Raw genomic sequence first — 26724 nt, 5'->3', positions numbered from 1 at the left:
CGGCCCCGCCCGCCGCGCCCGCCCCACCCGGGGCCGCCGGACCCCCCGGTACAGCCCTGAACGGCGGCGGAACGGGAGGGGACGGGCGGACAGGGGTGGGACACACGGACGGGGATGGGACACGTGCGACCTGGAACGCGGATACGGAGATGGGGACGCACAGACAAGGGGACACCTGAACGGGGCTGGGGACCCACGGACGGGGACGGGGGGACGCTCAGGTGGGGGCAGAGCTGCGGGAACCGCTGCGGCCACCGAAGGGAACGGGGCCGCGCTTGGGGGACGCGCTCCCCCCGCCGCCATCGGGACACAGCGGCTCAGGACCGGGGCTGCGTGCCCGATGCGGGGCACGGTGGGGAGAGGAGGGGGGGGCTGCAGCCCCCACAGCGGGGTCTGAGGGCGGCACCGCGCTGCCGTGGCACTCTCTCTCCCTCCCGCTCAGCAGCAATTAAAATCCGCAGCTGCCATTAACATCTGTCGGCGGAGGAGCGGGGCACCCCCGCAGCACCCGCACGGGGCCCATGGGGAAGCCCCATCGGGGGGCACTGGGCATGAGGCGACAGCAGCCGCAGCCCCCCCCCCCTTCCTACCCTCCCCAGGCGCTGCCGGAGCCCCGCAGCGCTCCCAGCCGCTCGGGTGCCGCTCGTCGCAGGCGATGAATGAGCTCCCCTCGTCCCTTTTCGCTGCGGCTCCTCCTCCCTTCATTCACTCCGCAGCTCCCCGCGATGCCCGGCGCTGCGGGGGTTTCTCTGCTTCGCTGCGGGCCCCGCGCGGCGCTGGGGGCTTCCCAGGAGCACGCGGCCCCGCACGGCGCAGAGCCGGGGTTCGCCGGGACGCCTCGTCCTTCCCCAGCCCAAACGCCGGAGCATCGGCTCCACTGCAAAGGGCCCATGGGCCCGGGGCCCCCCCCGTCCCCGCCACCCCACACCCGGCCCCACTGCTCCCCAGTGAGCGGGGAAATGCCCGAGCGCGGCCCCGCTGCGGGCTGCCTGGGAGAGGTGAAATAACACACACGGATTCACCACATCGAGATAAATCACATTCTCATCAGGCCCTGCCGATCTGTGTCAGCCGAGGCCTAAAATAACGCTCCCTTCCCCCTCCCCTCCCCCCGCCTTTCGCCGCTCCAGGTTTTTCAAAGCAAGATTAATTGACTTTGGTGTGCTGCAGCAATTAAAACGCCGAGCACCAGGCCCTGTCAGATGATCCTCATCAGCCTCCATATGCTGCAGCTGTGCCAACCACTGCTCCAAGATGCTGCCTCACAGTCTCACCCATCCCTCTCGCTGCTCGGCTCATTGCAGCGCGGCTCAGTCCGCTCCGCGTCGTTATAACTCCATCATCGGCCCTTCCAGGAGCTCTGCTCGGCCTGGGGGAGCTGCTGCACAAGCCATGGGCACGGAGAATTAAAGCACGGCCCCCACGAGAGCGCTGTGCTGCACTGAGCTCCTCGCCAGGAGGATGAGTGCAGCGGATTGCTGGGGATCCGCAAGGCGCTGAGCCCTGGGGATGCAGCGGGGGCTGCTCGGGCACGGAGCGCAGCTGCAGCTCTACCCTGCAGCCCACAAACCCTTGGGGAAGAGGTTTCTCTTCTCCTCTGAAAACGCTGACAGGATGGGCCCTGCCCGGCCTCGGTGCACAGGAGAGCCCAGGCACCGGGAGCAGCCCTGCCCCTCTCCCTGCGGGTGACTCAAAACGTGAGGGTCTGACCTAAAATCTCGCTGCTGGGCATCACTGCTGCCCGTCTCCTGTGAACTGATGGAGCCCGGGCTGCAGGAGCGCGTTGGAAAGGCTTCCAGGTACGGATGGGGGGAGTTCTCAAGCAATATGTGAACGCAGCGCTGGGGTTTTCTATAGGGAACGCACAAGGTGTGGATGAGAGGCAGGGGATGATGCAGGGGATGGGGCCCGGCCTCGTTTCTTCGTTAATCACTGAGTAGGAAAAGCTCCCGGAGCCGTTTGTGGGTTAAAACGGAGCTCGGCTCAGCGCTGTGGCAGCCGTCACACCGAGCAGCCCCAGAAGGGATGTTATTTTTGGCAGCTCTTACAACCAGGTTTTGCTCAAAACGAAGCCAGCAAAAGCAGCTTAGCGCAGCTGCGCCATCCGCGATCGCACCTGCCTCGCGCTGCACTGCTCTGCACTGCACTGCTCTGCTCTCACAGTTTCTCACCTTCCCAGAGCCTGAGCGCCAGGGAGGAGCCCTGAGGCCAAATGCTGAGCAGGGGGCGTGGGGGGGGGATGGGAGGGGGTGGCTGTGCAGACCAACAGGGAATGAGCCGCGTGGCGAGCCCACAGGAGGCGGCCTCGGAACCGTGATGTTCATGCCCAGTAACTGCAAGAGCTGCTGCAGATCCAGCGGGCAGGGACAAGACCTTGCGGCACCTCCACCGGGGCAGCCCGCGTTCTTCATTCCCTCGGAGCACACAGGAATTCTCCGTCGGGTCAGTACTGAAATACCAGCGGGCTGTGACGTTGTGCTTCGCTGCCGTGCTCCGGCCCCAGCCCCGGGCAGCGGGGACGGCTGCGTGGGGAGGAGGTGAGGTTTGCTTCCCCCCCCACCTCACCACTTGAGGAAGACCAGCCCGGCCAGCACCGCGTAGCCCAGCACCAGGAAGAGGACTTTCAAGAGACGGCTGCTCTTGTCTTCCAGCTCCTTCGCGAGGATCTCGAAGAAGGTGATGAACAAGAAAGTGCCCCCCGCGACGCCTTGCAGGAGCAGAGAAGTAATGCTGCCGGCCGCGCTCTGCGTGCTCTCGATCCCCATCCCGATGCTGATGCCCAGGGGGATCATCAGGCTCACCGTCAGCGCCAGCTTGGCCGCGTCCCTCAGCGGCAGCGAGGCCTTGGCCATGCTGATGCCCAGTGCCACCGCTACCAGCGTCTCGTGGATGGCGACGCCCAGGAACAAGCTGACGATCCTGCCGCCCTCCTCCTGCAAACCCAGGGCCAGGCCCTCGAAGATGGAGTGCGTGCACAAAGCGAACACCAGGCCGACCAGGCGCAGCGGGCTGGAGCGGGACAGCTCCTGGATGTTCAAGCCGTGGCCGTGGGAGCGACGACCGTGCTCGGCGTACAGCGCGCCGCCCCGCGAGGACGCCATGAAGGGGCTCTCGTATTCGGAGTCGCTCCCGACGTCCGAACCGGCGTTGAAGGTCTCTAAGTCAATGAAGGAAGGCTTTTCCTTCTGGAAGGTCAAGACGAGCTGTTCCACAAACACCGTGACGAAGAAACCGAGCATCATGATGGTCTCGGCCACCGGGTAGTCCGTGGTCACGTTCCCCTGCTTAAGAACTTCGTCGAGCTGGAACAAAGCACACAACCCGCGGGACTCGGTCGCCTTTTGCTCTCTGCAGGAACGCAGGGAGTCAGCAGGAAGCTCTTAGGGTTTCCTACAAAACTCCTCACGGGAGGAAAGCCTCCAGCAGCCAATACGGGGGGGAAAGCTTGGCTCTGTAACAGCGGAACAGTGAAATGTTCCTGTCGTGTTCACACAGCTCCAGAGGGAGATTAAACTGACCCAGGGAGCTTTAATGCCCTTGCATATAGACCTCAGTGTAAGAGAACCTATTCTGTGAGAGTGTTTTAAACATGGGCTCGAAGTCGGGAGTTTGAGCCTCATGCCACAGGTGATGCTCAGCCTCGTTCTGCAGCAAACAAGCCTAGTTTTCCAACCAGACAGCATCTGGATGGGAGGTGGGGGCTTACCGGGCCACTCTGGATAGAAATGAGCCCTACGCCTCCACTTCCATGGGGAATTCAGTGTACTTCCTCCCTTATGGGGCTCACAGGCAGTTACCTTTCCTCTCACGGCGGGCAGCAGGGCGTTGAAGCAGGTGGCCAGGAAGACCCCTCCTCCAAAGGAATTGCAGAGGGCGATGACCTTCCTGGAGCGATGAGCCTTCTCGTAATCCGCCTCGATGATCTTGACGGGGAGGAGGGACCCGGCCAGCATGAGGATACAGATGCCCAGCAGACACAGCACTTTGGCAACCACAATCTTCATGGTGCTCACTGCTGGGAGCCCCTGCGGCAGCTCTCAGAGCGGGGGCATCAGCAGGGGAAAGCACAGGCCAACAGCAGGGAAAGGTGCTCTTGGAGTCGGTACCTGTGGACAGGAGAGAGAAGAGATTTTCCTGTGTGTGTATTCAGCGTGTAGCAGAGCACCCTGCAACCCAACCTGCGTGCCAGCCCCTGTGCAGGAATGACCTTAACTCCACCTTCACTCCCTGGAGGCGATGCGTGGAGAATCACAGAGAGGCACAGAGCTCTCACGCAGAGAACTGAACTGCAGCAAACAGGAACCATGCAAGAACCGCACTCCTAAATGATTTTAGGAAAGCGACAGAATGAAACCTATTTATAAAACACGAACAGGTGCCTCTACTGACACGGGGATGAGCAGAGCACAGCAGCACTGGTGGCATCAGATCGGTGCCACGCTGGGAGGGCCCTGAGCTGAGCTGTCCTGCAGGCTGCTGAGCTGCTGGCCCTCCCACCAGTGCTGGACAAGGTGAATAATTGGAGAGCTGGCCACTGGACCATCAAATTAATTTTAAAGCAGAAGATTCCTGAGGGTAAAGTCTCCCCTTGAGGGCTGACAGTACGAATCACCATAACCCCTCCTGTGCGGCGGGGCTGCGCGGATGGTGACTGTGCTCTCAGGAAAGTTGGGACTGATCGATGCTGCGCGTGGTGGGGGAGGTTAAAACCTCTTTTCGAGTCTGCAGTTCAAGCTCAGCCTACACAGGAGCGAACAGAGGCGGCGGCAGTCTGTCCATCTGCGGCAGGGCTGGCTCTCAGTCGGGTGTGTGTGGAAAGCCACGTCCATCAGCAGCAGCACAGCTCGGATGACGCTGACTGACTCGCACTGTGAACCCGGGCGCCGAGCTGGGCCCCAACAAGCGTGGAGCTGGGCACACGCTGACAGGAGGGCTGTGGTTGTCACTGCTGCTGACGGCAGTTCGGCCTGCAGAGATGCTGCCTCCAGGCCTGTCAGCACGGCGCTGACACAGCTGACAAGTCACTCTGCCTTTGTAACGCACGCGCTGCGCTTTCAGCGTCAACAGAACCACGGGGAGACAGCCTGCACGGTGACGGCACGTTGTCACGCCAGGCTTCTCAGGAGTGCTCTCTCTGAATCCTACGTTAGCAACAAAGCGTTGAGAAGAGCTCACGGCTCCGCTCGCTGGGTGTGAAGGCCCCCCCCCCCCCCCCCCCTTCATGCCAGGTGTGCAGACGTCTCCTGGGAGAGTGAGCAACCATCACTGAGGGTGTTCCAGCACCCACACCTCCTCCGGAGTCAGCCTGGCCTCCACTCAATCTCAGAAAACTTCTGTTTGTGTCTAAGCCAGCCCCCAGCAAAGCGCCAAGCCTCACGCTGCTGGCAGCAGTGGAGTGGCCCTCTGTGCCCTGTGACCTCTGAGGAAAAGCAGCTTAATGACAGACGGAGCGGTGAGCGCTGGAAATACCTCGTGCTCCTCTCAGCCCTCTCCTCCCAGCACACAGCACTCGGGGCCTCTGACTCCTGAATGCTTCGGCAGCCCAGAAATCTCTGTAACAAAGAACAAATGCAGAGCAGGTGCTGCGTGGCTTACCATCAAAACACCTGGGCAACAGAAAGTGCTATGAACAGACAGCGTGAAGCTTAACGTCCCAGATCGGTGCCCTGACACTGCTGGGCTGGGGGAAGCAGGGCCAGGCCCCCAAAGCCCTCGGAATGCCCCCGGTGCCTGCTGAGAACACACAGGGAACCCGGGGGGGGGGGTGCTGCGGTGGGGGCTTCTCCCAGAACGTGGGCACGGGGCGGTGTCTGCAGGGACAGCCCCGGCGAGGGGACAGCACAACGGCCGCGGGGGTGGGGGGGTGGATGGAGTATCCCTCGGCCCTGTGTGCAGGGCACCAGCCCGAGCTCCCCCCACCTGTGGGGCAGCCCCACAGCCTCCGAGCCCTCCACAGCCCCAGATCCCACCACAGTTACCTCAGCAACACCCCTCCCCAGCCCCAGTTCCCTCAGTAACAGCCCCCAACTCCCTGCTACCTCAACAGCGAACCCCCCTCGACCGTCCCAGCTCCCTTAGGACCGGGTCCCCGCCCGCCCCGACCCCCGTTACCTCACAGCCCCCCGCCCCAACGCCCCCCACTCACGCGCCGTGCCCCGCCTGCGCCCCGTCCTGGCCGCCCCCGCACGGCGCCCGCCCCCTCCCGCGTGCAGCGCTCTCCTATTGGCTGCGGTGAGAAAGACGGGCTCCCATTGGCCGCGGCCGCCGTCTGTCAGCCCGCCCACGCCCCGCGGTGGGGGGCCGCCGAACAGAGTCCGCCGGAAACGCGAGGCGCGACGGAAGGTTCCGGGCAGCGCGCGGCTCAGAGCTGTCCGCGTCGCGGTGCTGACGGCGCCGGGACCCCGCGGGCGGGGGTACGAGCAGGAGCACGGCCCCCAGCCGCCAATGGGGACCGGGAAGGCTCCAGTTCGAGGGCGACCAAGTCCCAAAGCACTACAAACAATGAGAGAGAAAGCCATTTTGGACAACGCATGAGCTTCTCCCCACCGCCCCGCAAAGTCTTCTCTTTGTAGACTCCTCTTTAGCAGGGGGCTAGGACCTGGAGGGGAGGGAGGGGGCTCCTCCCTGCTGCACTGCAGGGACCCGCAGCGCTATTCCAGCAGCAGAGGAACAGGAGCGAGGGGGGGAGGTGGATAACACGGACCCAAGCCCAGCCCAGCAGCACGCAGCCCAACCGCCCCGGGTGTCACTTGAGTCACTGCGGCGAGAGGGATAGCAAAGAGTGTCCAAATAGTTTATTCTTCACAAGTTACATGAACCACATATTACTTCATGGAGCATTTACAAATCTTTTTTTGTTTTTTTTGTTTTTTTTTTCCTTGATATTAATCTTCAAATATATACCTGCTCATTCGTACCACCAGGTCTCCTCTACGGGCATCCTCCATCTCCCACCCACCCATCTCCCAGCAACAGGGCCAGGCACACACACGCCTTTCCCACCACCACGGAGGAACTACCTTAAAAACAGCCCCGAGGCTGATACCAAAGTCTCCATCCTTATCTAGTGACTTGCAGGGGAACTGGCCAGAGCTTCCCGTGCACCCAGGAACGACACGGGCAGCTCCAGCGGGTGGGAATCTGCGGGTACTCAGCACCAAGAACCTTCTCCCTCCTCCCACACTCCGCCAGGCCCCCGCACTGAACCAGCAGCCCCTCAGTCTCTTTCTATCCAAGGAGCATTTTTATTCTTCCCGCTCTCTACTCAAGCACCCTCTCTACTCCTATCATCAGCACGGTCAACTGGGTTGATTACTTACATGCATAAAAGACAAATGAAAAAAAAAAAAGCAAAGAAAAACCTTTGAAACACCAAAAACATTATATCTTTCTTACTGTCCACCTGACTAGTTCACAGATTGGATCATTCCGACAATAATTACTAAACACTAGACGAGTTTTGTCAGGACTGGGGACGGACCCCGAGCAGTGGATCTGGAAACGCTCGCTCTAAAGGAGTAGTCACAAAGGAGCACGTTCTACCTGATCAGTCCCAGCCCCCCCGACACATTTACACCGACCTTTGAGAGGCAGTCACCAAATCCCGTGTATTAACAACACCGGCAACGTTGCAACAGACCTGAATGAGAAACACGGTGAATCTAATCAACAGAAACCCTGTGCCTGGAGGCAAGAAGATCCAGTGATCTCCAGAGTGTTCAGACACTACCGTCTTGTAACTGGCAGGAAGATGAAGGGGATTGGGATGGGGGTTGGGCTTGAACACTTCTCTGAAGTGGCATGTGGGCAGGGAATTGAAGACGTCCTGTGGTGAAGAGTGCATTGTTCTTCAAAAACGGGTTAAAAAATTCCCATGTAGCAAATAACATAGAAATGTAACAGTGCCGTTAATCTCTGAGTTTCTTTAGAAAGACTGTTGGTGCTGGTTTGTGTTCAGCTCGCTGGATCTTCCAGAAGAAAACTAATGGAAAGGTGGAGGGGGAGGAGCAGGACGAAGACTAGGGAAAGAAAGCGTGAATCTGCCTTGAACATGCAGGTCATAGAAAGTATTTTGTGTTTGTTGTTTTCTGTTTTTTTTTTTCCTTTTCATTTTTATTCCCCCTCTTGGACACTTCCAAATTCAAGAAATGGCAACACGCACATGGCTTCCAGTTTTTAAAGCAAAGAACATAGTTCCCACGGACTGCGCTGCGGAGACAGAAGACAAGATATTGCCAAATTCAATTTTTTGAGAAAATACAGCGTGCCCTTAACGATCGCGGGCATCAGAGAATGAAATCCATCTGCTGCTCAGCACGCAAGGGAAGTTTATTCACCGCTCTGTAGGGCTGAGCCTTGCATCTGCAAGGCACAGCACCAGCAGTGCGAAGGCAGAGAGCTCAGTCTGTGCAGAGGGGAGGAGACACTGAACTGCTAAGTGAAGGCACAAGGCAGATATTGCAGCAGAACACTGAAATCCTCCCCGCTCTGCTGCCCACAGCACAACAGCGCTCCCGGCTGCAGCCTCACCTGTAATGCTCATTCCTGCTGATCTTCATTGCTGGCACTTGGAGTTCGACTCCTGATCTGGCTTCGTAGCTGCTCTATTAGTTCAGGGTTCTGCTGCTGCATCTGCTGTGCAAACTGCTGGCCCCTGAAGGAGAACAAGCTACAGTTACTGTGTTCTCACACACCGACACAGATCAGTGCTACGAAATTCTTTCCAGGTGATTGCCAGAACTCTGCTCTAACAAGCAGTTCACATTACAGTGTAACTTTACTCAACTGTTATCTGAAGTTTTCACTTTTGGTCAGAAAATCTGAAGTCTATTTACTGATTAAGGCAATGGAGAAGAGCCAGCTCCCTACTCACGCTTGGATCAGGCTGGCAAGATCATTTGTGGAGGGGCTGGTGCCTGCTGCTCCCATGGGGTTATGGCCACCAGAAATCATCCCAGACATGCTGTGGAAAGAAGAGTCATTGCTCAGAACAGAAAAACACACCAGAATCTTTTGTTTTACACTAGAGGGGGAAAAGAAGAGCAGTTGTAACGTTAAGCTGCATGATATGTAGAAATATTTATAACAGCTTCAGTTACTGTATTGACAGATATTCCTCCCTCCGTGTGCAAGCTTGGAGTTATGCTTAATTAAAACACTGCCCCTCCTCACACAAGGTATTTGATTGCTCTGCACAGGACAGCCTCAACAATCATTCAGTTATCAGCACAGAATGCACTGGGTCTGCAAAGCCCCTTCCCCTGCAAGTCCTCAGGCTGCACCTGGCACAGCTGGCAACAGAAGTGGAAGGAGCAGGCAGAAGCAAATGGAGATGGCAGCAGACGTTCAGCCGTGGAGCTAGGCTGCCTCACACAGTAACCAAAGGATGAGCTCCAGAAGGGCTCCAGCTCACTGACTGCCTGAGCTCTGGAAGGATGGACAGGAGAGGCCCGTGCCTTATTCACTTCCTGGCTTTCTATCACCTAAGCATCTGACAGGTACTGTGAATTGACCCTCGTAACTCTGTAGAACAAAGAATCAAAATATTCTTTCCAACAGAGAGTGAGATGTAAAATCTTGCCTCCAGATCACACAGATACTGTGCAGCAGAGCCAAACTGTCCCCAGCTTCCCAAATGCAAGTCCAGTGCCACAGTCTATCCTGCCTCCTACTGAGATTCCTCTTTAACACGGTCCAGAGTACTCAGAACACACAGTGGCTCAGGAGGCAGGGCTGCTTTAAGGGCTGCCTTCCACGCTTCTCGTTCCAGCACCCGCCCCCTCCCACCACAGCCTCAAAGGAGTGACTCAAAGAGGAAAGAGAACATGGGATCAAACTTACAGCTGTTGTACTTGTGGATTGTTCATTAGGTTAGATGCCTATTTAAAGAGGGGAAAAAAAAAATGACACCCTATTTAGTCAGAAATGCCTGGGTAGATATGCAGATGTTGTGCCATTCAACTACGAACAAAGCGAAGGCAGAAATACTTGGAAACAGATCAATAGGACAAAAATAGCTAAGAGAAGCACAGTGCAACACACAAGACAAGGCTGGTAACGCAGAACAGGCACCCTTTCCAGAGCCAGCATGTCACAAGGAGAAGCCTGTGAATAAGTCACCGGCTCTTTATTTGACTGCGGTGAAAAACACAAGCACAGCTTCCTCGCAGCGACACCGAAACAAAGAAACGAAATGAAAACAAAGCTCCTCGTGAGACAGAGCAACTCCCCACGCCACGTCCCAATACGTTTCATCCTGAACAGATAAATGCACAGACTGGGTACAGCCTGGCTGTGATCTGTGCCCGCATTTACCATACTCATGAAGCCGGGGTTGTTCAGCAAGCCAGCTAAATCGAATCCTCCGGGACCTCCGGTCTGCAAGAATAAAGACACCACACGTGGGCGGTGACATCCTCTTACTTTCTGATGCAACAAACAGCACGCTGCAATGAACTGTACTCCAACGCTCCCGGTGTTATCAGAATCTGGTCTTTCAAGCATGACCAGGGGCAGGCTGGGGATCAGCTCACTGGGGGAGGCAAAGGGCACGTGCTGGTGATAGCAACGACGGCATCGCGTGCTTTACTGAGTGCCTCGGTACCTGCTGAGCCATGCTGGTGATGTACTGCCCTAACTCAGCACGCCTGCCAAGTCAAACACACCCACCTGGTCACCTCTGCGCTACAGAAGTCTCTAGAAAACTGAAATCCCCTTCAAAATGGTAAAATAACACGTTCTGGTGTGGAGCACGGCAGCAGCGTGTTTACTGCTTTTGTGACAAGGAAACACCCAGGGTTCTTTTCTTATTAAAAAGAAACGGTCAAATTTGTGAAGAAGAGAGGGGAAAAAAAAGCCCTTGTGATCATGCTAACAGGTCACTATTAAAAAAATATCTGGGGTGATAAGCAGTGACTTAAATTAAGTAAAGTGCTTAAGGCAAAAAAAAAAAAAAACCAACAAACCCAATACTGTTTCAACATGCTCCTTCTAATCAGCCTCACTTTCCAGCTCTCTCAAACAAGCCCAAGGTGACCGTGCTCCAGCAGAGCAGAGAAGCTGCTCTCTCTGGATTTTAGTGGAAGGGCTCACAGCAGCACTCGTTAACCATCTCCCCTGCATCTGTGTGCAAGGTTTGTATTCTAAACACAACCCAGATCACCAAGCTCCTGGCAGGCAGCGCCCGCTGCCAGCGCTTGCAGTAGCACAGTGAAGAAATCTCCATTTAATCTTATCCACACATAAGCATTGGTGTCAGAACTTACTGGACTAGGAGTCTCCTTCATTTTCTGTTCAGCTATTTTTAGGTTGGATTTGTAGGTGTCGTTGTCTGGATCAAGCTCCAGGGCTTTTTTGTAGTAGACAACAGCTTCTGTGTGTTTATTTAAACTGGAGAGGGCCAAGCTATTAAAGTGGAAATAAAAGAAAGTTACAGAGGTAGATAAGGACTCGCAGCCTTCCTGCACCCCCAGCAGAGGTGAAACACCAGGTATTTTTACATGGCATTCCAGGGCAGAACACTGCTGACAGTATAATTACCACAAAGCATTTGGAGATTAAAATTCTGGCACAAAAACCTGTTCTCTTACTTACCCCATTCTGCCGTAAGCTTTGCTGTAGTTTGGATCAATGCCTATTGCTCTTTCACAGTCTCTGACTGCTCCAGCATAATTTCCTAATTTACTGTACGCAGCAGCTCTGGAGAGAATGAGAAAGATGTGCAGAAGACACTCATCAGCTTGAATATGCTGATCAAGGTCACCTCTGTTCCCTCTCTGTAGCCTCCTGCTCTGAAGGGGAAGTCAAAGTGTGAACTTGACATAAATCCAGGCTGTACCTACGTGAGCAGGTTGCTATCCAAACACTCAGCTTCACACTCTGCTCCTGCTGCAAACAAATCCAAGCTCTCACTCCTCCCCACGGACGTTCCAAGAGGAAGGAAGCAGGCAAGTATCCCACTCACTGGCTCAGCCTGATCTCTCAGCTTCCATTACGCCTCGATTCCTGAGTCACAAGGGCTGCTTCACCCATTTTCTCACACTCTCCACATAAGGTTCCCAATAGCGAGCCTTCAGCTTGTCTCACTTTATTCCTTTGTTTTCATTTTCAACAGAGACTCTCAAATCCCGGCCCTTTATCTTACTTAAAGAGTTAATTGTATGAAAGCAGACAGCGTTCCTTGGAGCCCTTATCTCTCTTAAAATGCCTAAGAGTTAGCTTCCACACCTACATCCTATTGAGAGATGCCAGGGCACAGAGCTGGCAAGAGGCACAGGAAAGCGTATCACTGAGCTGAAGGGAAAAAAAACAAAAGCAAAACCACCACAAAGAGCAAGCAAGAGAACAAGCAGGCTACAAAACTTTAAAAAGGGGATTTTGACCAAGCAAGAGTTTGAGGTGTAAGAAGCAAGGGCCAAAACCACAGGCGTGCAAAGGCAGACAGAGATAACCAGTACCTGTTGCAAAAATACACAGCATTGGATGGATTCAGCTCAATTGCTTTTCCATAGAAAGACACAGCAGCTTCAAAGTTCTCTGCCTTCATCTGTTCATTTCCTAAAGAAATGGAGAAAAGGCTGATTAAGTTAAAAATGGAGACAAACAAAAGCAACGAGCCTGGATCCCTGTTCTTCTTAAGAAAACTGAGCAAAAGAGAAGCCAAGAGCTTGCATCTCTTGCTGACCTATCAAACTGCGTGCAAGCGCGGGGCACGTTCAGCAGTGATGCAAGAGATCCATATCTTGGCAATTTCAGGTCACTTGTCAACCTTTCAGATGGGATCCTGCAAGCTCCCTCAGCATCCTCAGCTGCTCTCCCATCTAAGGCACAGCAGAGGCCTCCCCAGGGCTGCACTGTGCTCTGGAAATCAACGCAGCGCGCTGGCTCACAGAAAGCTCCCTGCTGTACTTCAGCACAGCGCTCACGCTGTCTCGCGTGGCAGAGAAAAGACAACACACAGAGGAGAGCTCAACGGGAAAGATACCACATCTACACAGCACGGGCCTTTAGAATGCAAAAGAAAATGCTGACCCAGCTGTCTACGTAGGTTCTGTGGCAGCTAAATTATGCCAACCTACACAGGCTCCTAGACACGAGCAGAGAAACAAGAAAAAAAACAAAGGATTGATCCCATCTACGCATCCCCCAGGTGCTGAGTGAATGAAGTCTTCCTCCCCATCCTCGTTTAAACCTCATTAAACCCCAGCTCTAGAGGAAGCTACCTTCAGTCTTGAGCCTTTCAGCTTCAGCTATGTCATCTTCAGAGGGGGTGACTGGCTCCGAGTTTGCTCTGATGTGTTCAGGCTCCTTACAAGGAAAGGGAGAACGCTGTGCTGAGATAAGGACTCCCACAGAGAAGTACCACACCTCCCCCTTCCCAAGCACTGGCACACTGAGCCCAAAACATTTCACTCCCACACGCCTCCAAGGGGGCAGCACCGTCCCAGAAATCAAGCAAAGCTCATTGCTTTGGCTGCTCAAATTGAAACTCGGCACATATTTAGGGGATTTGCTCACCTTTCCTGCAGCAGCTTCAAATATTTCAGGAAGAGTCTGGGACACAGCTAGGCCTTGGTCTTCCAGGGAGACTCCAAAAGCTGTCTCCAGGCACTGGATCGCCACTGGACATAACAAGTCAGGTCATAAGCTTTCCCCATTCTAACTACTTAGCTCTCTACCACAACACTTGCATTTCTTACAGTTGAACAAGGCAGAAAAAAAAGAAAGCCACACAAACCACACATATCCACACACCAAACTTGGGATTTGGGGCACACCCTCAGATCTACCTCTGCAGCACTTTGAGTTTCTGGGACTGCAGGTCACCACCAGCTGTATGCTGACACAGCTAAATAAGGGTGTGCTTCTAAAATGACCTCAGCTTGTTCTGCCGTAGCTCTCTGCCTGTCCCAAGGCTACAGAAGGAATCTGCAACAGGACTAAAACCCAAGCACGAATCTACTGCATCTGAGTTGTACATCTCTCTCCTCTGCAACCTGTCACCTGCCGTTAGGAGGCTGCTCTGATCAGTGCTGTGGCTGTCAAGAAGTCCACGATACCCACACTACAGCTCCTCCCACACCGGGTCAGAAACCCATTCCCAGCAAAGACAGAGGGGAACCCAACAACACTGCAAAACTCCTCGACCATTCTCTACAGTCCAAAAGCGACAGGAATAAACTCCTCGTGCCAGCCAACACACTATTCCTGATCTCTCTGTTCCTGCCTCACTCAGGAACATAAGCACCACTTTCTGCAGGCATCCCTGTGCTCACTCTTCCACTGGGACAAACGTACAGGTCAAACACTAAAGCATAAGCTCCTTACGTAGATCTTTTAAGATCAGTGTGCTCTCATTACCAGTGAAGCCCCCTGAAAAAAACTCTAAGAATCACAGTGTGATGTGCAAAAGCACTCTGATGGCAGACCTGAAAAAGCACTCTGTAAGTACAAATCATTTCTGTACTGCTACAGAGTTCTTATTTTACACTATGTTACAAAACTCTTGACTCAACCTAATTTAAGATAAAAAGTTTTAAGTCTCAAACCCCGGGTCAGGGAGGCTTTTGATCCCAGGTATATCCGTTCCTCAAGCTAATCTACTTTTAAAGGAGGTAACAAGAAATCAGATAAGCAATCAGCATCCCTAGTTCCCTGGGTATCTGCCCAAGAAGAAAAACTCACTCAAATCTTGGGCAAGTTTGGATGTTTGAAACAGCCCAGACAAGTTATGAGGCAGAGGACAGCAACCAAGTGCCCAAATTGTTCCATGAGCTGGGCTGACAGACCCAGACACGTAAACAGAGAAGAGTATATGGCCACCTACCTTCCAAACTCTCCTGAGCATCTGGAGAAAGACCCCCATTCTGTAGCTGGTCATGTAAGAACTGGATGATGGAATAGGCAAGGCGCTTCTGGTCTGCCATTCTGGGAGGCTGTGATCTGTTTGTTAGACTTCTTCTAACTTGAAGTATCTGTAGAGAAAGAAGTTATATGACCTGAAGGGCAGGAAGTCAAAGGTCTCTTCTGCTGTTTTCTCCCTGTACGAAACGGATAAGACAATCCTTTAGGACTGACCAAGGCCTCCAGAGCCCTCATTAATCTCTATACTCTAAAAACAGCCCCCCTGCTGGCTCCCTTGCCCCAGCTCTCAATTCCCCTCTGCAGCACAAGCTGCACAGCACTGTCCTGTCCCACATAGCCACTGCCAAGGGAAAGACATGAAAGGTGTTAAGAGGCACATGGCCCACAGAAATGTCTCAACTCAGCAGGGTCCTGGGTGTGAGACAAAGACAAGGCAATGGCACATGTAAACGGTGACCCCAAGAGCACAGCCAAGGCTGGAGCTCTGCAGAAATCCCAATGCAGGTTCTGCATGACACAAACAGCTGCTCACGCTGCCCTGCAGGGAACAACGTGGCTCTGCCTCTGTACAACACAGAACTAGGTTGGTAGCACAGAAAACCACACAGAGCTCATTAATAGCAAACTCAATTGTTTAAACACAACCTCCGCAAAAGGAGCCCCCAGGGCCCGGCCCAGCTCTCTACCAGGCACCGGGGGCTCCAGGCCCGGCCCCAGCAGCCGGGGGGTGTATGTGTGGGGAGAACCTTCCCTCGCCCCCCGCCCGGCAGCTGCTCCCCACGGCCCGAGCCCGCAGCTCCGAGCCAGGCGACCCAAGGGGCACAGCGGGCCGGGAGCAGGACTGTGCGCCCACAGCTCGAGGCCTGTACAGAGCAGGGGCCCCACCGCAGGCCCCAGGGCACGGCCCACGCCAGACCCCAGACAAGATGAACCGTCCGGCCCGGAGCCAGGCCGCTGCCTCCCGGGAGCGAGGTGCTGCCCAGCCCGACCTCCCGGCACAGGCCCCGGCACAACCCCGCCGCTCCGTTCCGCTCCGCCCCGCCCCGCTCACCGGGCACCGCGACGCTCCCCTCAGCTAGGGCGGGCGCAGCACTGCGCATGCTCCACCTCCACCCGACGCGCATGCGTGCTACCATTACCTTACTGCGCCTGCGCGTCGCCTGGCGCACTCAAAGCGCGTGCGCAGAATCGAGGCCCCGCCCTCGCCCGCCATGAGATCGCCACAGGGAGGGGGCGGAGCGCTCTGCGCATGTGCACTGCGTGCCGCTCCTCAGTGAGGGCTGGAGGCCGGAAGCGCGGCTGCCGTTCCTCCTCGTTAACCATAGAGAGGGCCGAGAGCGGGTCGCCATGGGAACGGGCGGGCGGCCCGACCGGGCTGGGGGCTCCGCTTCCGGCGGTGCGATAGCGCTCAGGGTCGGAGCGAGGCGGAGATGGCGACCGGACCGCTCCCCCTGCACCAGGTTAAAGTGAAGGGGTGTAGAGAGCGGCCCGGTCCTCCGCGCTCCCACAATCCCTCAGCGCGGCCGCTCTGCCCGCCCGCCTCGCTGCTCAGGCACATGCTCGGTGCGCGGGGCCGGCGCGGTTTCCTCGCGGCCTCGTTAGCAGCATTGGGGCCCCGCGGCCTCCCGGCATGGCTCCCCCCACAGGTAGCGGCCCGGGGGGCGCCGGGGCTGCCGCGAGCGATACGGGAGGAGCGGAAGGTTGGGGAGGAGGCCTGGGGCGGGGGCGAGACCCGGGGGATGGGGGCACAGCCCGGGGGGAAGGGGGACGGGGCAGCCCCGCAGGGCCCAGGGGAACCCCCGCCCCTGGGCAGCCCCTTGGGCGCAGAGGGCAGGGTGATCCCCCAGAGCACGCTGCTTTACCCCCCGTGCCGCCAGCCCCTCTAGAAGCGTGGGGCCGGAGCCGGAGGGTGAGCGGTGCCTGCAGAGCCATCCACCGCTGTTGGCACGCAGTGCTCCGCATCCTTAGAGCGTGGCACGGCCTGCGTGCCGAGCCTCTGGTAGGTGCCCTTATCGAGCTCTGGGTGTGCTGCTGAATTTTCCTCCCGGCTCACGTGGGGTTTCCTTCCCTCTCCCCCAGGTAACGTGGTGGACAGCCAGTCCCCCCGCCCTCCTGCCAACCAGCTGCGCTGGGACCTGAGCGCTGAGCAGATCGAGCGCATGGCCGCCGAGCTCACCGAGAGGACCAAGCTGGTGTACGACCGCGTGGGCTCCCAGGAGCAGGGCGAGGTGTCCTACGAGAACACCCTCAAGGCGCTGGCGGATGTGGAAGTGGAATATACAGGTAGGTGTGTGAAGCGGGAGTGCTTGCTTTCTGGAAATCTGCGTCTTAATTTTTTTTTTTTTTTTTTACACCTTTTTTTATTTTGACACCGTACTGTCATCTCCTTTTGCCTTCCCTTGACCCCCGCAGTGGTGCGTATGCTTTTCTAGTTAATGTTTATACAGCTAGGTACAAGTACAAAGCAAAGAGTAGACTTGGAACGGAAACCTAAGTCTAAAACAAGACCGGTCCTTTGGCAGCAGGAAGGTCTGCGGGAGGAGCAGTTCGTTTTCAAGGTTGCCTGCTACTTTTATGTGTCAAGGTGCATCTGTAGGAACAAATTGTGCATTGACAGAAGTCTCAGAAGTCTTTAGCTCGTTGTCATTTTTGGTTTCTTCTCCAGGGCGATGGATGGGTATCTCTCTGCGTGTCTTGTCTGTCTGAACATTGCTGTCGTTTTAGGGGTTCTGTAAAGTAATGTGATGTGATGGCATAGCGTTGTTTAGTGGTAGCAGGGAATGTTTTCTGTACATTCACTTCTAAAATGAAGAGAAGTCTGGAGAGAGCACGCCTGGGGCATTGCAGCATTCGAGAAGCATCTGCAGTGAAGGTGTGTCAGTGGTGGCCTGGTTCCCAAGGGGAAGGAGGCATGCTGCCTGCGTGTCCACCATGAAGCTGTTGATACCAGCTGTGTCTGGCAGAATGGTTGGGAAAGTCATGCAAGTTTTGTGAGGAAGCCTGAGTGTAGTGGGAAATCAGTGGACAGATGTGGTCAGTGAGCAAGGGGTGAATGGGTGCTGAGTGAGGATCACTTCAGATTTGCCTGAGGGCAGCAGCTTGCCTTGCTCTCCCTGTGTGTGGCCAAGCGGGTCAGGCTCCAGGGCTGTCAAACTGGCTCCCATTTAACACAGACTTGCTGTCTGCACTCCTGCTCCTGGGCAGCTGTGGGACACGAAGCTGTTGCCTTTTTTTGTCATCTGTCTGCTGTCTTTCCAGTCCGTCGGAACATGCTGGACTTCCCCCAGCACGTCTCTCCTTGCAAAGACATCCGCGCGGCGAGCACTGAGGCTGACAAGAAGCTCTCGGAGTTCGATGTGGAGATGAGCATGAGGCAGGATGTGTACCAGAGGATTGTCTGGCTCCAGGTGTGTGCTCAGGGGGATGCCTCTGAGTGGGCAACTCAACCTTCCTAGAATGACAGTGAACTCTCTTCCCTTGTCTCAGACCTTAGAAGTAAGCGACGCTGGGTCTGGAACTGAGTAGTTGTATGGTCTAGATGCTAGTGAGACCTGGGGGGCTGAAATTTGAGGGCTGTGACACAAACCTGGGGCCTTGATTACCCTTTTGGTAAAAAGATGTTGGTATACTTGCCTCGCTTGTGGAAGGGGCTGGGTGATGCTTCAGTGTTACACTTGCCAACAGATCTCAGAACCAAATTGCTGCAACTGCTGTGTGAGGATGCCTGATCCTCCGGCTCCCTGTGCTCATGGGCTATGTTTTACAGGAGAAAGCAGAGAGTGCCTCGCTGAAGCCTGAAGCAAAGAGGTACCTGGAGAGGCTGATCAAATTGGGCAAAAGAAACGGTCTCCATCTCCCTGAGGAAACGCAGGAGGTGAGATCACAGACAAGTAGAGGAGGCCTCGTAGGGCAGTAGGGAGGGAGTCCCCCTGGAGCTGGGGGGAGGTGGGCAGACTGAGGACTGAGCTGCTCAGGGTCTCCCTCTTACCAGGAGCTAGTGGCTCAGTGAAGGAGCTGAAGGATCCTGAATCTAGGTTAAAAATAGAAGAGAAGGTGAGAAGAAATAAGGGCAGGGGAGGCAGCTGCTTAAACACCTGCAGCTTTTGAGCTGGCAGGAGGCAGTTGGGACCTTGCTGAGGTGGCTGCTGCCTACCAGGTGTGATCAAAGAGAGCCTGTTCCAGGCTGAGAGCTCAACGCCTGCACATAATTAATTCTGCAGCGTTGTGTTTGAATAAAAGCCAACTGCAAACCACTGGGCAACTCAGCAGACAGGCTGCTGGCTGGAGATTTGAACGGTGCTATTTGACTTTCCCATTTGGACTGACTTTTTCCTGTTCATCTCTGTTTTAAAGAAAATCAAAGCTATTAAGAAAAAGCTGAGCGTCCTTTGCATAGACTTCAACAAGAACCTGAATGAGGACACCACCTTTTTACCCTTCTCGAGGGAGGAACTAGGTATGGACTACTCGTGCTTGCCAGTTTTCTGCATGCTGTTGTGGTGGGCCAGGTACAGGGTTAAAAAGGATGGTCTGCCTTTTTTCTCAGTGGGCAAGAAGCATGTTTATGCTCTGGTACCACGACCCAGCCCGTGTGTAGGAATGTAGGCACTGGGATTGCTCTGGCCAAGGAGCAGAAGCCTGTTTCTGTGCCCAGACCTGATATTTTGGGGAAGATCTGGGCTCTTTTGTCATTTGTCTGCTATTTTCTCAGGGGGACTCCCTGAGGACTTCTTGAACTCTCTGGAGAAGACAGAGGATGGCAAGCTGAAAGTCACCTTGAAATACCCGCACTATTTCCCTCTCTTGAAGAAGTGCTACGTGCCCGAGACAAGGAGGAAGGTGGAAGAGATGTTCAACTCGAGGTGCAAAGAGGTAGGTGGGCTTGCTGCTGGCCAGCGAGGCCGGAAGGAGGGAATGCCAGTTAGGACTCTTCCATGGACAGTTCTGCTTCCTTTCTTGTGCTCCTTCTTCACGCTGAGCTGTGTCCCTTTACATTGCAGGAGAACTGCTTGATCCTCAAGGAGCTGGTGGATTTGCGAGCTCAGAAAGCCAGTCTGCTGGGCTTCAGCACGCATGCTGACTTTGTGCTGGAGATGAACATGGCTAAAAGCAGCAAGACGGTGGCTACCTTCCTGGGTATGGCCCCTGGCTGTGGGGTAGAGGGGAAGGATGGGGGGCACTGCTGGGCTGGGTGTGCTGTGCTCACCCCTGGGCACTAACCTTGCCTCCTGTGCTTTTCCAGACGAGCTGGCCCAGAAGCTGAAACCCCTTGGGGAGAAGGAACGGGCAGTGATCCTGGACCTGAAAAAAAAAGAATGTGAGAAGCGAGGCCTGGAGTTTGACAACCGCATCAATGCTTGGGACATGCGCTACTACATGAATCAGGTGGAGGAAACCAAGTACAGCGTGGACCAGAATCTGCTGAAGGAGTACTTCCCCATGCAGGTGGTCACCACGGGCCTGCTGGCCATTTACCAGGAGCTGCTGGGGCTCACCTTCCATCTGGAAGAGAAGGCTCAGGTGTGGCACGAGGATGTTCAGCTCTACACAGTGAAGGACACCTCCTCTGGGGAGACCATTGGCAAATTCTACCTGGATCTGTATCCACGGTGAGGCTTGGGGCAAGTCAAATAGAGGGAGGAGGGGCAGTGGGAGCAGAGTCTGCTGTGTGCTTGAAGAGGGGAAGGGGACATCCTGCTCTGCACCGGGTGGCTGTTGCAGAGCTATCCAGGGACACTGGGTCTGTGTGAGCTGCAGCATCGCCGGGGCTGCTGCTCTGAGCAAACCTCAGTGCCCTGTCTGGTGGCTCGTGGCTGGGAGTATCCATGTAACAACCTCCTCTTCCTGACCCAGGGAAGGGAAGTATGGGCACGCAGCTTGCTTTGGCCTGCAGCCAGGCTGCCTCCTGCCAGACTCCAGCCGGCAGATCTCGGTGGCTGCCATGGTGGCCAATTTCACCAAGCCCACCCCAGATGCGCCCTCCTTGCTGCAGCATGATGAAGTGGAGACCTATTTCCACGAATTTGGGCACGTCATGCACCAGCTGTGCTCTCAGGTGAGGTCTGGCTGGGTTGGCAGGGCCGTGGTTTGTTACCTTCCCCCCTTGTGCTCTCATGTAGGGTTAAATTAGGTCCCAGCTGGAGACGTGGTTGTTGATCTGGACGTGTCTCCTAGGCGGAGTTTGCCATGTTCAGCGGGACGCACGTGGAGCGGGATTTTGTCGAGGCACCATCACAGATGTTAGAGAACTGGGTGTGGGAGAAGGAGCCGCTGCTGCGCATGTCCAGACATTACAAAACAGGAAGCCCCATTCCTGACGAACTGCTGGAGAAGCTCATTAAATCCCGGCAAGCAAACACGGGTAGGTGCTGAAGAGGGATGTGGGAGTTAGCAACAGAGGATTGTGTGCTGTTCCCAGTGAGGACAGAGCCTTGGTGGAGTGTCCACTGCGTACGGGGCAGGGAAGGGGACCGCTGGTGACCTGGTTGGTCAGGATGGTTAGATGGAAGGCTTTGTCTTGTTGCCTGTGGGGACTGAGAGGGCTGGGAGGGAGGAACCACATCTGCAGGGAGAGCTGCAGGAGCCCCTGGGCCTCAGTTCTCCTCCTCCCCCCGGGAACAGGGCTGTTCAACTTGCGTCAGATCGTCCTGGCCAAGGTGGACCAGGCGCTGCACACCCAGACGAAGGCAGACCCCGTGGAAGTGTTTGCACAGCTCTGTGAAGAGGTGCTGGGCGTCCCTGCTACCCCAGGTATGCGGGGCTCGTGCTGGGGGGTCCCACTCGCCCTGTTTCTCTGGGTTTGGTTCTGCTGGTTCCTTTTCAGGGTTGGGGCTTCAGGCTGGCTCGGAGAGGATGGTTTCTATTGACTCCAGGAAAACCAGGGCAGAAACCATACAAAAAATAATGGGAAATTCCATCCCCGTTTCCCCTGTGATTGGGAACAGGCTGATACAGTGCCTGCTCTGGCACATTTACAGCATGGAGGGCTTTTTCCACGAACGGTTCCTGCAGCCTTTCCAGTTAACCCTTCCCTTCCTTTGCTGCAAAGGTACAAACATGCCAGCTACGTTTGGCCACTTGGCTGGAGGCTACGATGCCCAGTACTATGGCTACCTCTGGAGCGAAGTGTACTCCATGGACATGTTCCACACGCGCTTCAAGCAGGAGGGGATCATGAACTGCAAGGTAGGGAGGATGTCCTGCATGGCCAAACCCAGGGGCTGCCTTCCCCGGGGGAGCAGCTGCTGAGCTGCAGGAGGTGATGGAAGCACTGCAGTGAGGTCAGCGGGAGGTGGCTGTCCTGCATGCACTCCCATCTCTCTCCTTGCAGGTGGGCATGGATTATAGGAATTGTATCCTGCATCCCGGTGGGTCCTTGGATGCTTGTGACATGTTGAGGAAGTTCCTGGGCCGTGAGCCCAAGCAGGATGCCTTCCTGGCCAGCAAAGGACTGAAGGTAGAGAGCAACTCGCTGCCTTCAGCCTGCTAAGAAGCTGCTCCAGCCCGTTTGAGTCAAGCCAGCTCCTTTGCCTACGCACCAGTCCTCTCAGGCCCAGCAATACCCGGTACTTCCAGCGCGTCCTGGGCCCGCCCCATCGGGAGCTGTTCCTCCAGGATCCTGCTCTGAGCCCACCTGGGCTTCCAGAGCTGGGTTTGGTCCTGGTCCAGGGCTCTGCAGTGACAGCTCGGTGTAGGAAATTGAATCCCCTTTGTCACTCCCCAGAAAGGGGATGGGGCTGTCACCGGCCACAAAAGTTAGCTGAACTTTGTACCCGGTTTCTGCACTAGGGTGAATTTTAGTCTCATTGTTAGCTGGGGAGGAGGGTGAGAAGTTAGCAAACTTGAATCGTTGTTTTAAAAATCCCTTCGTTTTAAGAAATGAGACTTCCCATGGGGCTTGACTTGTTTTGTGACCAGAGTAGACTTACTGTTGAGCACAAAACAAACTGCCTGAGGAGTTCTATTAGGAATCCTGCTCTCCCCATCTTTGGGCAGCTGTGGAATAAAGATGGGAAGATCTCGGTGCTTAAAAACCAACGCATTTGCCAGAATGTCCTGTCCTGAGCTGCAGCCCAGGCACCGGGCTGGGGGGGCTGGAGTGCGTGGGGGGGCAGAGACCGGGACCGCGTGCCCGGGGTCATCCTGGGGCAGCTGCTGCCCTCGGGGCTCAGGTCATAGCAGCAGGGTGTGTTGCTGTTGGTGTCAGCTCTAAGCCAGGGTGGGACAGGGGAGGGCTGTGGAAAAAAAGCAGGCGGCTTCAAACAGCACGGATGCTTGGGATAAAAATATCGAGCGGGCCCGGTGCCAGGGGAGGGCCTGGGAGCGGCCGGGCTCTGGGTGCGGTGCTGGACAGGGGGGGACAGCAGCCAGCCCTAAGCCTGGCCTCAAGAGCAACGTGTCGCCTGCTCCCCTGGCCCCGAGAAGGCCCCGGTGGCAGTGCCCACGTGTCATGGGCCACACAGGTGGAAGCAGGTGCCCCCCTGGCAGAGCTGAGGCCCTGGCTGTGGTTTGCTCCTGCTCCGGTGAGCGGTTCTCCCTGCTCCCTCCCCGGCTCCAGCCGCGGGGTTGCTCAGAGCCGGGCAGCGGGTTGGGGCCGTGGCGGTGACCCCTGCAGCTCCTCTGCTGGTGGAGCACACGCTGCTGGCCCCGGCTGCTCCCTGCGCTTCTCCTCTGGTCCCCGAGCTTCCAGCTGAGCTGCTTCACCCCCTGGGCTGAAAGCTGGGCCGGCTGCTGATGAGAAGCGTGCACCGTGTGCAGGCAAAACCACTGCTGTCACCTTCCTGCCCCAGCCCCCTGTGACACACGAGGGCCACTGCCCTCCTCCCTCTCTGCTCCCCCCTCACACTGCCATGCACACAGGTCCCTGAGCAGCGACCCAGCTCCTCGGTGCTCCTCGTTGGGGCCACGTAGGCCTCTTGTCTTTCCCCCCACCCTCTGTTTTAGGCACAGGCAGGTGTCTGTCCCGGGTGCTGGCTGCACAGGGCTGGGTGCGCTCGAATTAACGCTGTGAGTGTTATAACTGTCACGTTTTACTGAGCTTTCAGGGTTTTCTTCTGCCCTCTTCTCTCGAGGGAGAGAACCGGGCAGGGAAACCGTGCACTTTCCTCCCTCCTTCCCACGTAACTTTGTCCCTCCTTCCAATTACTTGTGCTGATGTGTGCGGTGCTGCTGGAGGCTGCTCTCATAGGGCTGACCCCAAGGCACGGTGCTGCCTTGCACCAGGCTCCCTGGAGCTGCACCTTGTCCCTTCCGCTCCCCACCAGGGCAGGGAAATCCCGTTTGTGGGTTTTCTTGTTTCGTTTTGTTAACCTTCTTTAAGGGCAGACCGGTGTGTGTGTGCCGTTTGTAATGGTCACGTCCCTCCCCGCTTGTTTCAATGACTGGATTTTAGACGGTTCCTAGCACTAATAAAGATTTTCCCGAGCGGATGCTTGCGTGGTTCAGGTCCAGGCGAGGAAACCGTGCTCCTTCAGGGGCCGGAGGTGGCTGCAGCACGACGTCCCCAGCGCAGCCATCCCCGCAGCAGGCTGAGGACGGGCACGGCGTGGCAGGCGTGGGGCGGCAGCGTGTCCGGCGTGAAGCCCTGGGCAGCGACAGGCAACGATTCCCCGCGTGTCTGTGGGTACGTGGCCGCTCCCCCCGCCGCCCCCCCCCCACCTGGGTGAAGAACTTGTGGGTCAGCACATCCTGCAGGCCGGGTCGTGCCGTGGGCTCGGGGACCAGCAGCTGTGCGAGGAGAGACCGGGCCCGGGGCGAGAGGCGGCTGGGCAGGGGGTACCGCGCCGCACGGATGCGCTGGTACAGCTCCTGCCTCCCCGCTGCCTCGAAGGGTGGGCTGCCCGTCAGCACCGCGTACCTGGGGGGTGCTCGGGTGCTCAGCAGGGCCACGGGCACCCCCTGCCCTCCCGCTGGGCTCCCACTTACGTGACACAGCCCAGCGCCCACACGTCTGAGTGCAGCCCGTGGCCCTTGCGCTCCAGCACCTCCGGGGCCAGGTATCCCGGTGTCCCGCAGAGCGCCCTGCATGGAGGGCAGGGTGAACCCCGCTCTGGGACCCCGATGGGTGGGGGCCATGGCCGTGCTCACCCCCAGTGCCGCCCGCCCGCCGCCGCCTGCCGTGCCAGCCCCAGGTCCCCGATCTTCACCTGCATCTCCTTGGTCACCAGCAGGTTACCTGCGGGGGGGACATCAGCCTGAGCGTGGCTGCAGCTCTCCCCCCGCCCCACATCCCCACCGTGCCCCATGTACTTGGCTTGAGGTCCCGGTGCACGAGGCCGTGCCCGTGGAGGTAGCGCAGCCCCGCAATCACCTGCCGCAGGTAGTACCGCGCCTCCGCCTCCGTCAGCCCTCCCCGGGCCCGCAGGATGTCAGCAACAGACTGGGACAGGGCGGGGAGGGGGCTCAGGGCACGGCACAGCCCCGGGAGTGACCCCCCCCTGCCCCCCAGCCCCGCTCACCCCGCGGCCGCAGTGCTCCAGCAGCAGGTAGACGTGGCTGCGGGTGCTGAATTGCCCGTGCAGGCGGACGATGTGGCGGTGGCACAGGCAGCTGTGCAGCTCCAGCTCGCGCTCCACCTGCATTGGGGTGAGCCCAGAGCCCGGCAACCCGCAGAGACACCCCCCCCCAATACACACACACACACCAGTGCCCTGCCCTTGGGGAGACGGGGATGGGAACCAAGAGATCAACCCAGAGACATGGGAAGGAAGAAGGAGGAGGAAGGGCTGCGGGTGTTGCTCTCCTCTTTGGGGTGTTCTGTGCCCCCAGACTCACCCTCTCCCTGGTTCCTGGCACGGCGAGCCGGGCCCATGGGATCACCTTTGCAGCGTAGACCCTTCCACTGGACAACTCCATCAGCTGATAGCAGCGCCCGAAGGCGCCCTGGGGGGACAGAGGGACGGAGCCCCAGGGATCGGGACCCCAGGTTGGGGGCAGAGCGCAGGGGCCCCTCCTGGTGCTGCCCCGAGCATTGCTCTGCTCTGCCTCCATCTGTGTCCAGGCTGCGCTGGTTTCCCCACGGGAAGGGGGGGGGTCCTAGCTGGGACTGCCCGCGGGCAGGAGTGATGTTGGGCATTTACCTCCCCCAGGAGCCATCCCCGCTGGTAGAGTGCCCCGCTGCCCTCGTCCTGGATGTAGCTGCCGGGCAGCTCGCCCTGTGCCATCGCACTGCGCCGTGCCCTGTGCGGGGACGCCTCAGGGACACCTGCACCTGGCTGCCCCCCCCCCACACACACACTGTAACTGCTTCACCTCCGGGCTGCTCGTACCCGGGGTGCAGTGATGCTGTGAGACCTGGGGGGCACAGCCCTGGGGGGGCACCCACCTCCCTGGGCCGTTGGGCTGGGACGGAGCCCATGCTGATGCACCTAGGGTTTTGGGGATGCTGTGACCAACTGTGGCCCCTTCTGCCTGACCCCCTCCCCAGCCATGCTGCGTTCCCCAGCACCCAACCCCCCCCTCGCCCCCACCCAGATAACTCCAGAAGATCCCTCTGCAGCTGCTGGGACCCAGCCCCCAAGATGCTGGAGCAGGATGGGGCTGGGTGTGTGTGGGGGCCTCATCTGCCTCTCTCTCCCCTTGGGCAGGACCGGGGTCCTGGGGTTCCACTTGCAGCAGGGGGGCTGCACCCCAGGGCCCCCCAGCACAGGGCTCCCTGCCTGGCGCCTGCAGCTGGGCCTTGGTTTGGGTGGGGGGGGGCTGGCTAGCAGCCAGCACGGGGCTGGCAGCAGCTGTGGCCCCCCCCAGGGACATCCCAGTCCTTTAACTCCTTGTGTGCCGCTGTGGGCTGTGCTGGTATGTGTGATGCTAATGGGTGGGGATACCCTGGGAGGGGGGCACAGGGCCTTCTCTGAGGGGGGGGGG

The 26724-nt window shown here is 57.2% G+C and overlaps 5 protein-coding genes across 8 annotated transcripts; 1 reads left to right on the top strand and 4 right to left on the bottom strand.

Moving 5' to 3' along the window:
• On the bottom strand, positions 1027 to 6194 carry SLC39A3 (solute carrier family 39 member 3). 2 transcript variants are annotated; one of them, XM_021378683.1, is made up of 5 exons: positions 6146 to 6194; positions 5470 to 5552; positions 4208 to 4321; positions 3798 to 4106; positions 1027 to 3302 (listed from the first exon to the last, which is right to left on the bottom strand). In XM_021378683.1, the coding sequence occupies exons 4-5, from the start codon at positions 4002 to 4004 to the stop codon at positions 2562 to 2564; spliced, it is 948 nt and encodes a 315-aa protein (XP_021234358.1). In that variant the 5' UTR covers positions 4005 to 4106; positions 4208 to 4321; positions 5470 to 5552; positions 6146 to 6194; the 3' UTR covers positions 1027 to 2561. The 2 variants fall into 2 exon arrangements, with proteins under 2 accessions (XP_021234358.1, XP_021234357.1); XM_021378682.1 differs by lacking the exon at positions 4208 to 4321.
• SGTA (small glutamine rich tetratricopeptide repeat containing alpha) lies at positions 6773 to 16025 on the bottom strand. Of its 3 annotated transcripts, XM_021378681.1 has the most exons (12): positions 15914 to 16025; positions 14825 to 14972; positions 13516 to 13619; positions 13221 to 13305; positions 12456 to 12555; positions 11593 to 11697; positions 11265 to 11403; positions 10315 to 10377; positions 9841 to 9878; positions 8873 to 8962; positions 8530 to 8653; positions 6773 to 8208 (listed from the first exon to the last, which is right to left on the bottom strand). In XM_021378681.1, the coding sequence occupies exons 2-11, from the start codon at positions 14922 to 14924 to the stop codon at positions 8539 to 8541; spliced, it is 939 nt and encodes a 312-aa protein (XP_021234356.1). In that variant the 5' UTR covers positions 14925 to 14972; positions 15914 to 16025; the 3' UTR covers positions 6773 to 8208; positions 8530 to 8538. The 3 variants fall into 3 exon arrangements, with proteins under 3 accessions (XP_021234356.1, XP_021234354.1, XP_021234355.1); XM_021378679.1 differs by lacking the exons at positions 6773 to 8208; positions 8530 to 8653; positions 8873 to 8962; positions 9841 to 9878 and having other exon boundaries at positions 9885 to 10377; XM_021378680.1 differs by lacking the exons at positions 6773 to 8208; positions 8530 to 8653; positions 8873 to 8962; positions 9841 to 9878 and having other exon boundaries at positions 9885 to 10377; positions 14825 to 15038; positions 15914 to 16001.
• THOP1 (thimet oligopeptidase 1) lies at positions 16137 to 22899 on the top strand. Its single transcript, XM_021378818.1, has 13 exons — positions 16137 to 16508; positions 16942 to 17145; positions 18121 to 18269; positions 18629 to 18736; positions 19216 to 19318; positions 19574 to 19734; positions 19863 to 19998; positions 20105 to 20471; positions 20716 to 20917; positions 21037 to 21223; positions 21484 to 21612; positions 21911 to 22047; positions 22193 to 22899. Exons 1-13 carry the CDS (start codon positions 16493 to 16495, stop codon positions 22349 to 22351), a joined length of 2058 nt encoding a protein of 685 aa, XP_021234493.1. The 5' UTR covers positions 16137 to 16492; the 3' UTR covers positions 22352 to 22899.
• On the bottom strand, positions 24284 to 24935 carry PLK5 (polo like kinase 5; the record flags this gene model as incomplete). The annotated part of the gene is made up of 3 exons (XM_021379020.1): positions 24284 to 24445; positions 24520 to 24718; positions 24787 to 24935. Coding segments are annotated over 3 exons (462 nt in total), but the record flags the coding sequence as incomplete, so codon positions are not given.
• Positions 24874 to 26270, bottom strand: LOC110388976 (inactive serine/threonine-protein kinase PLK5-like). The gene is made up of 3 exons (XM_021378819.1): positions 25320 to 26270; positions 25111 to 25240; positions 24874 to 25036 (listed from the first exon to the last, which is right to left on the bottom strand). Exons 1-3 carry the CDS (start codon positions 25440 to 25442, stop codon positions 24945 to 24947), a joined length of 345 nt encoding a protein of 114 aa, XP_021234494.1. The 5' UTR covers positions 25443 to 26270; the 3' UTR covers positions 24874 to 24944.

The sequence above is a fragment of the Numida meleagris genome, chromosome 27, assembly GCF_002078875.1.
Source record: "Numida meleagris isolate 19003 breed g44 Domestic line chromosome 27, NumMel1.0, whole genome shotgun sequence".
In the NCBI taxonomy this organism is placed as follows: domain Eukaryota; kingdom Metazoa; phylum Chordata; class Aves; order Galliformes; family Numididae; genus Numida; species Numida meleagris.
Note: the sequence above shows the minus strand (reverse complement) of the source record. Positions and strands in the feature narration are given on the sequence as shown.

Bases quoted from the DNA above. Each gene is read 5' to 3' on its own strand.
- LOC110388976 (XM_021378819.1), bottom strand. From the start codon at position 25,442: ATGCAGGTGGAGCGCGAGCTGGAGCTGCACAGCTGCCTGTGCCACCGC. The intron at 25,241-25,319 runs GTGAGCGGGGCT...GCCCTGTCCCAG, and splicing joins TGGAGCACTGCGGCCGCGGG to TCTGTTGCTGACATCCTGCG. The intron at 25,037-25,110 runs GTACATGGGGCA...TCCCCCCCGCAG, and splicing joins GCACCGGGACCTCAAGCCAA to GTAACCTGCTGGTGACCAAG.
- SLC39A3 (XM_021378683.1), bottom strand. From the start codon at position 4,004: ATGAAGATTGTGGTTGCCAAAGTGCTGTGTCTGCTGGGCATCTGTATC. The intron at 3,303-3,797 runs GTAACTGCCTGT...GCTTTGTTCCAG, and splicing joins TGCCCGCCGTGAGAGGAAAG to CTCGACGAAGTTCTTAAGCA.
- SGTA (XM_021378679.1), bottom strand. From the start codon at position 14,924: ATGGCAGACCAGAAGCGCCTTGCCTATTCCATCATCCAGTTCTTACAT. The intron at 12,556-13,220 runs GTAGCTTCCTCT...CCATTTCTTTAG, and splicing joins TGAAAGGCTCAAGACTGAAG to GAAATGAACAGATGAAGGCA. The intron at 10,378-11,264 runs GTAAGTTCTGAC...TTATTCTTGCAG, and splicing joins TGAAGGAGACTCCTAGTCCA to ACCGGAGGTCCCGGAGGATT.
- THOP1 (XM_021378818.1), top strand. The intron at 18,270-18,628 runs GTGTGTGCTCAG...TATGTTTTACAG, and splicing joins AGAGGATTGTCTGGCTCCAG to GAGAAAGCAGAGAGTGCCTC. The intron at 21,613-21,910 runs GTATGCGGGGCT...TTTGCTGCAAAG, and splicing joins GGGCGTCCCTGCTACCCCAG to GTACAAACATGCCAGCTACG.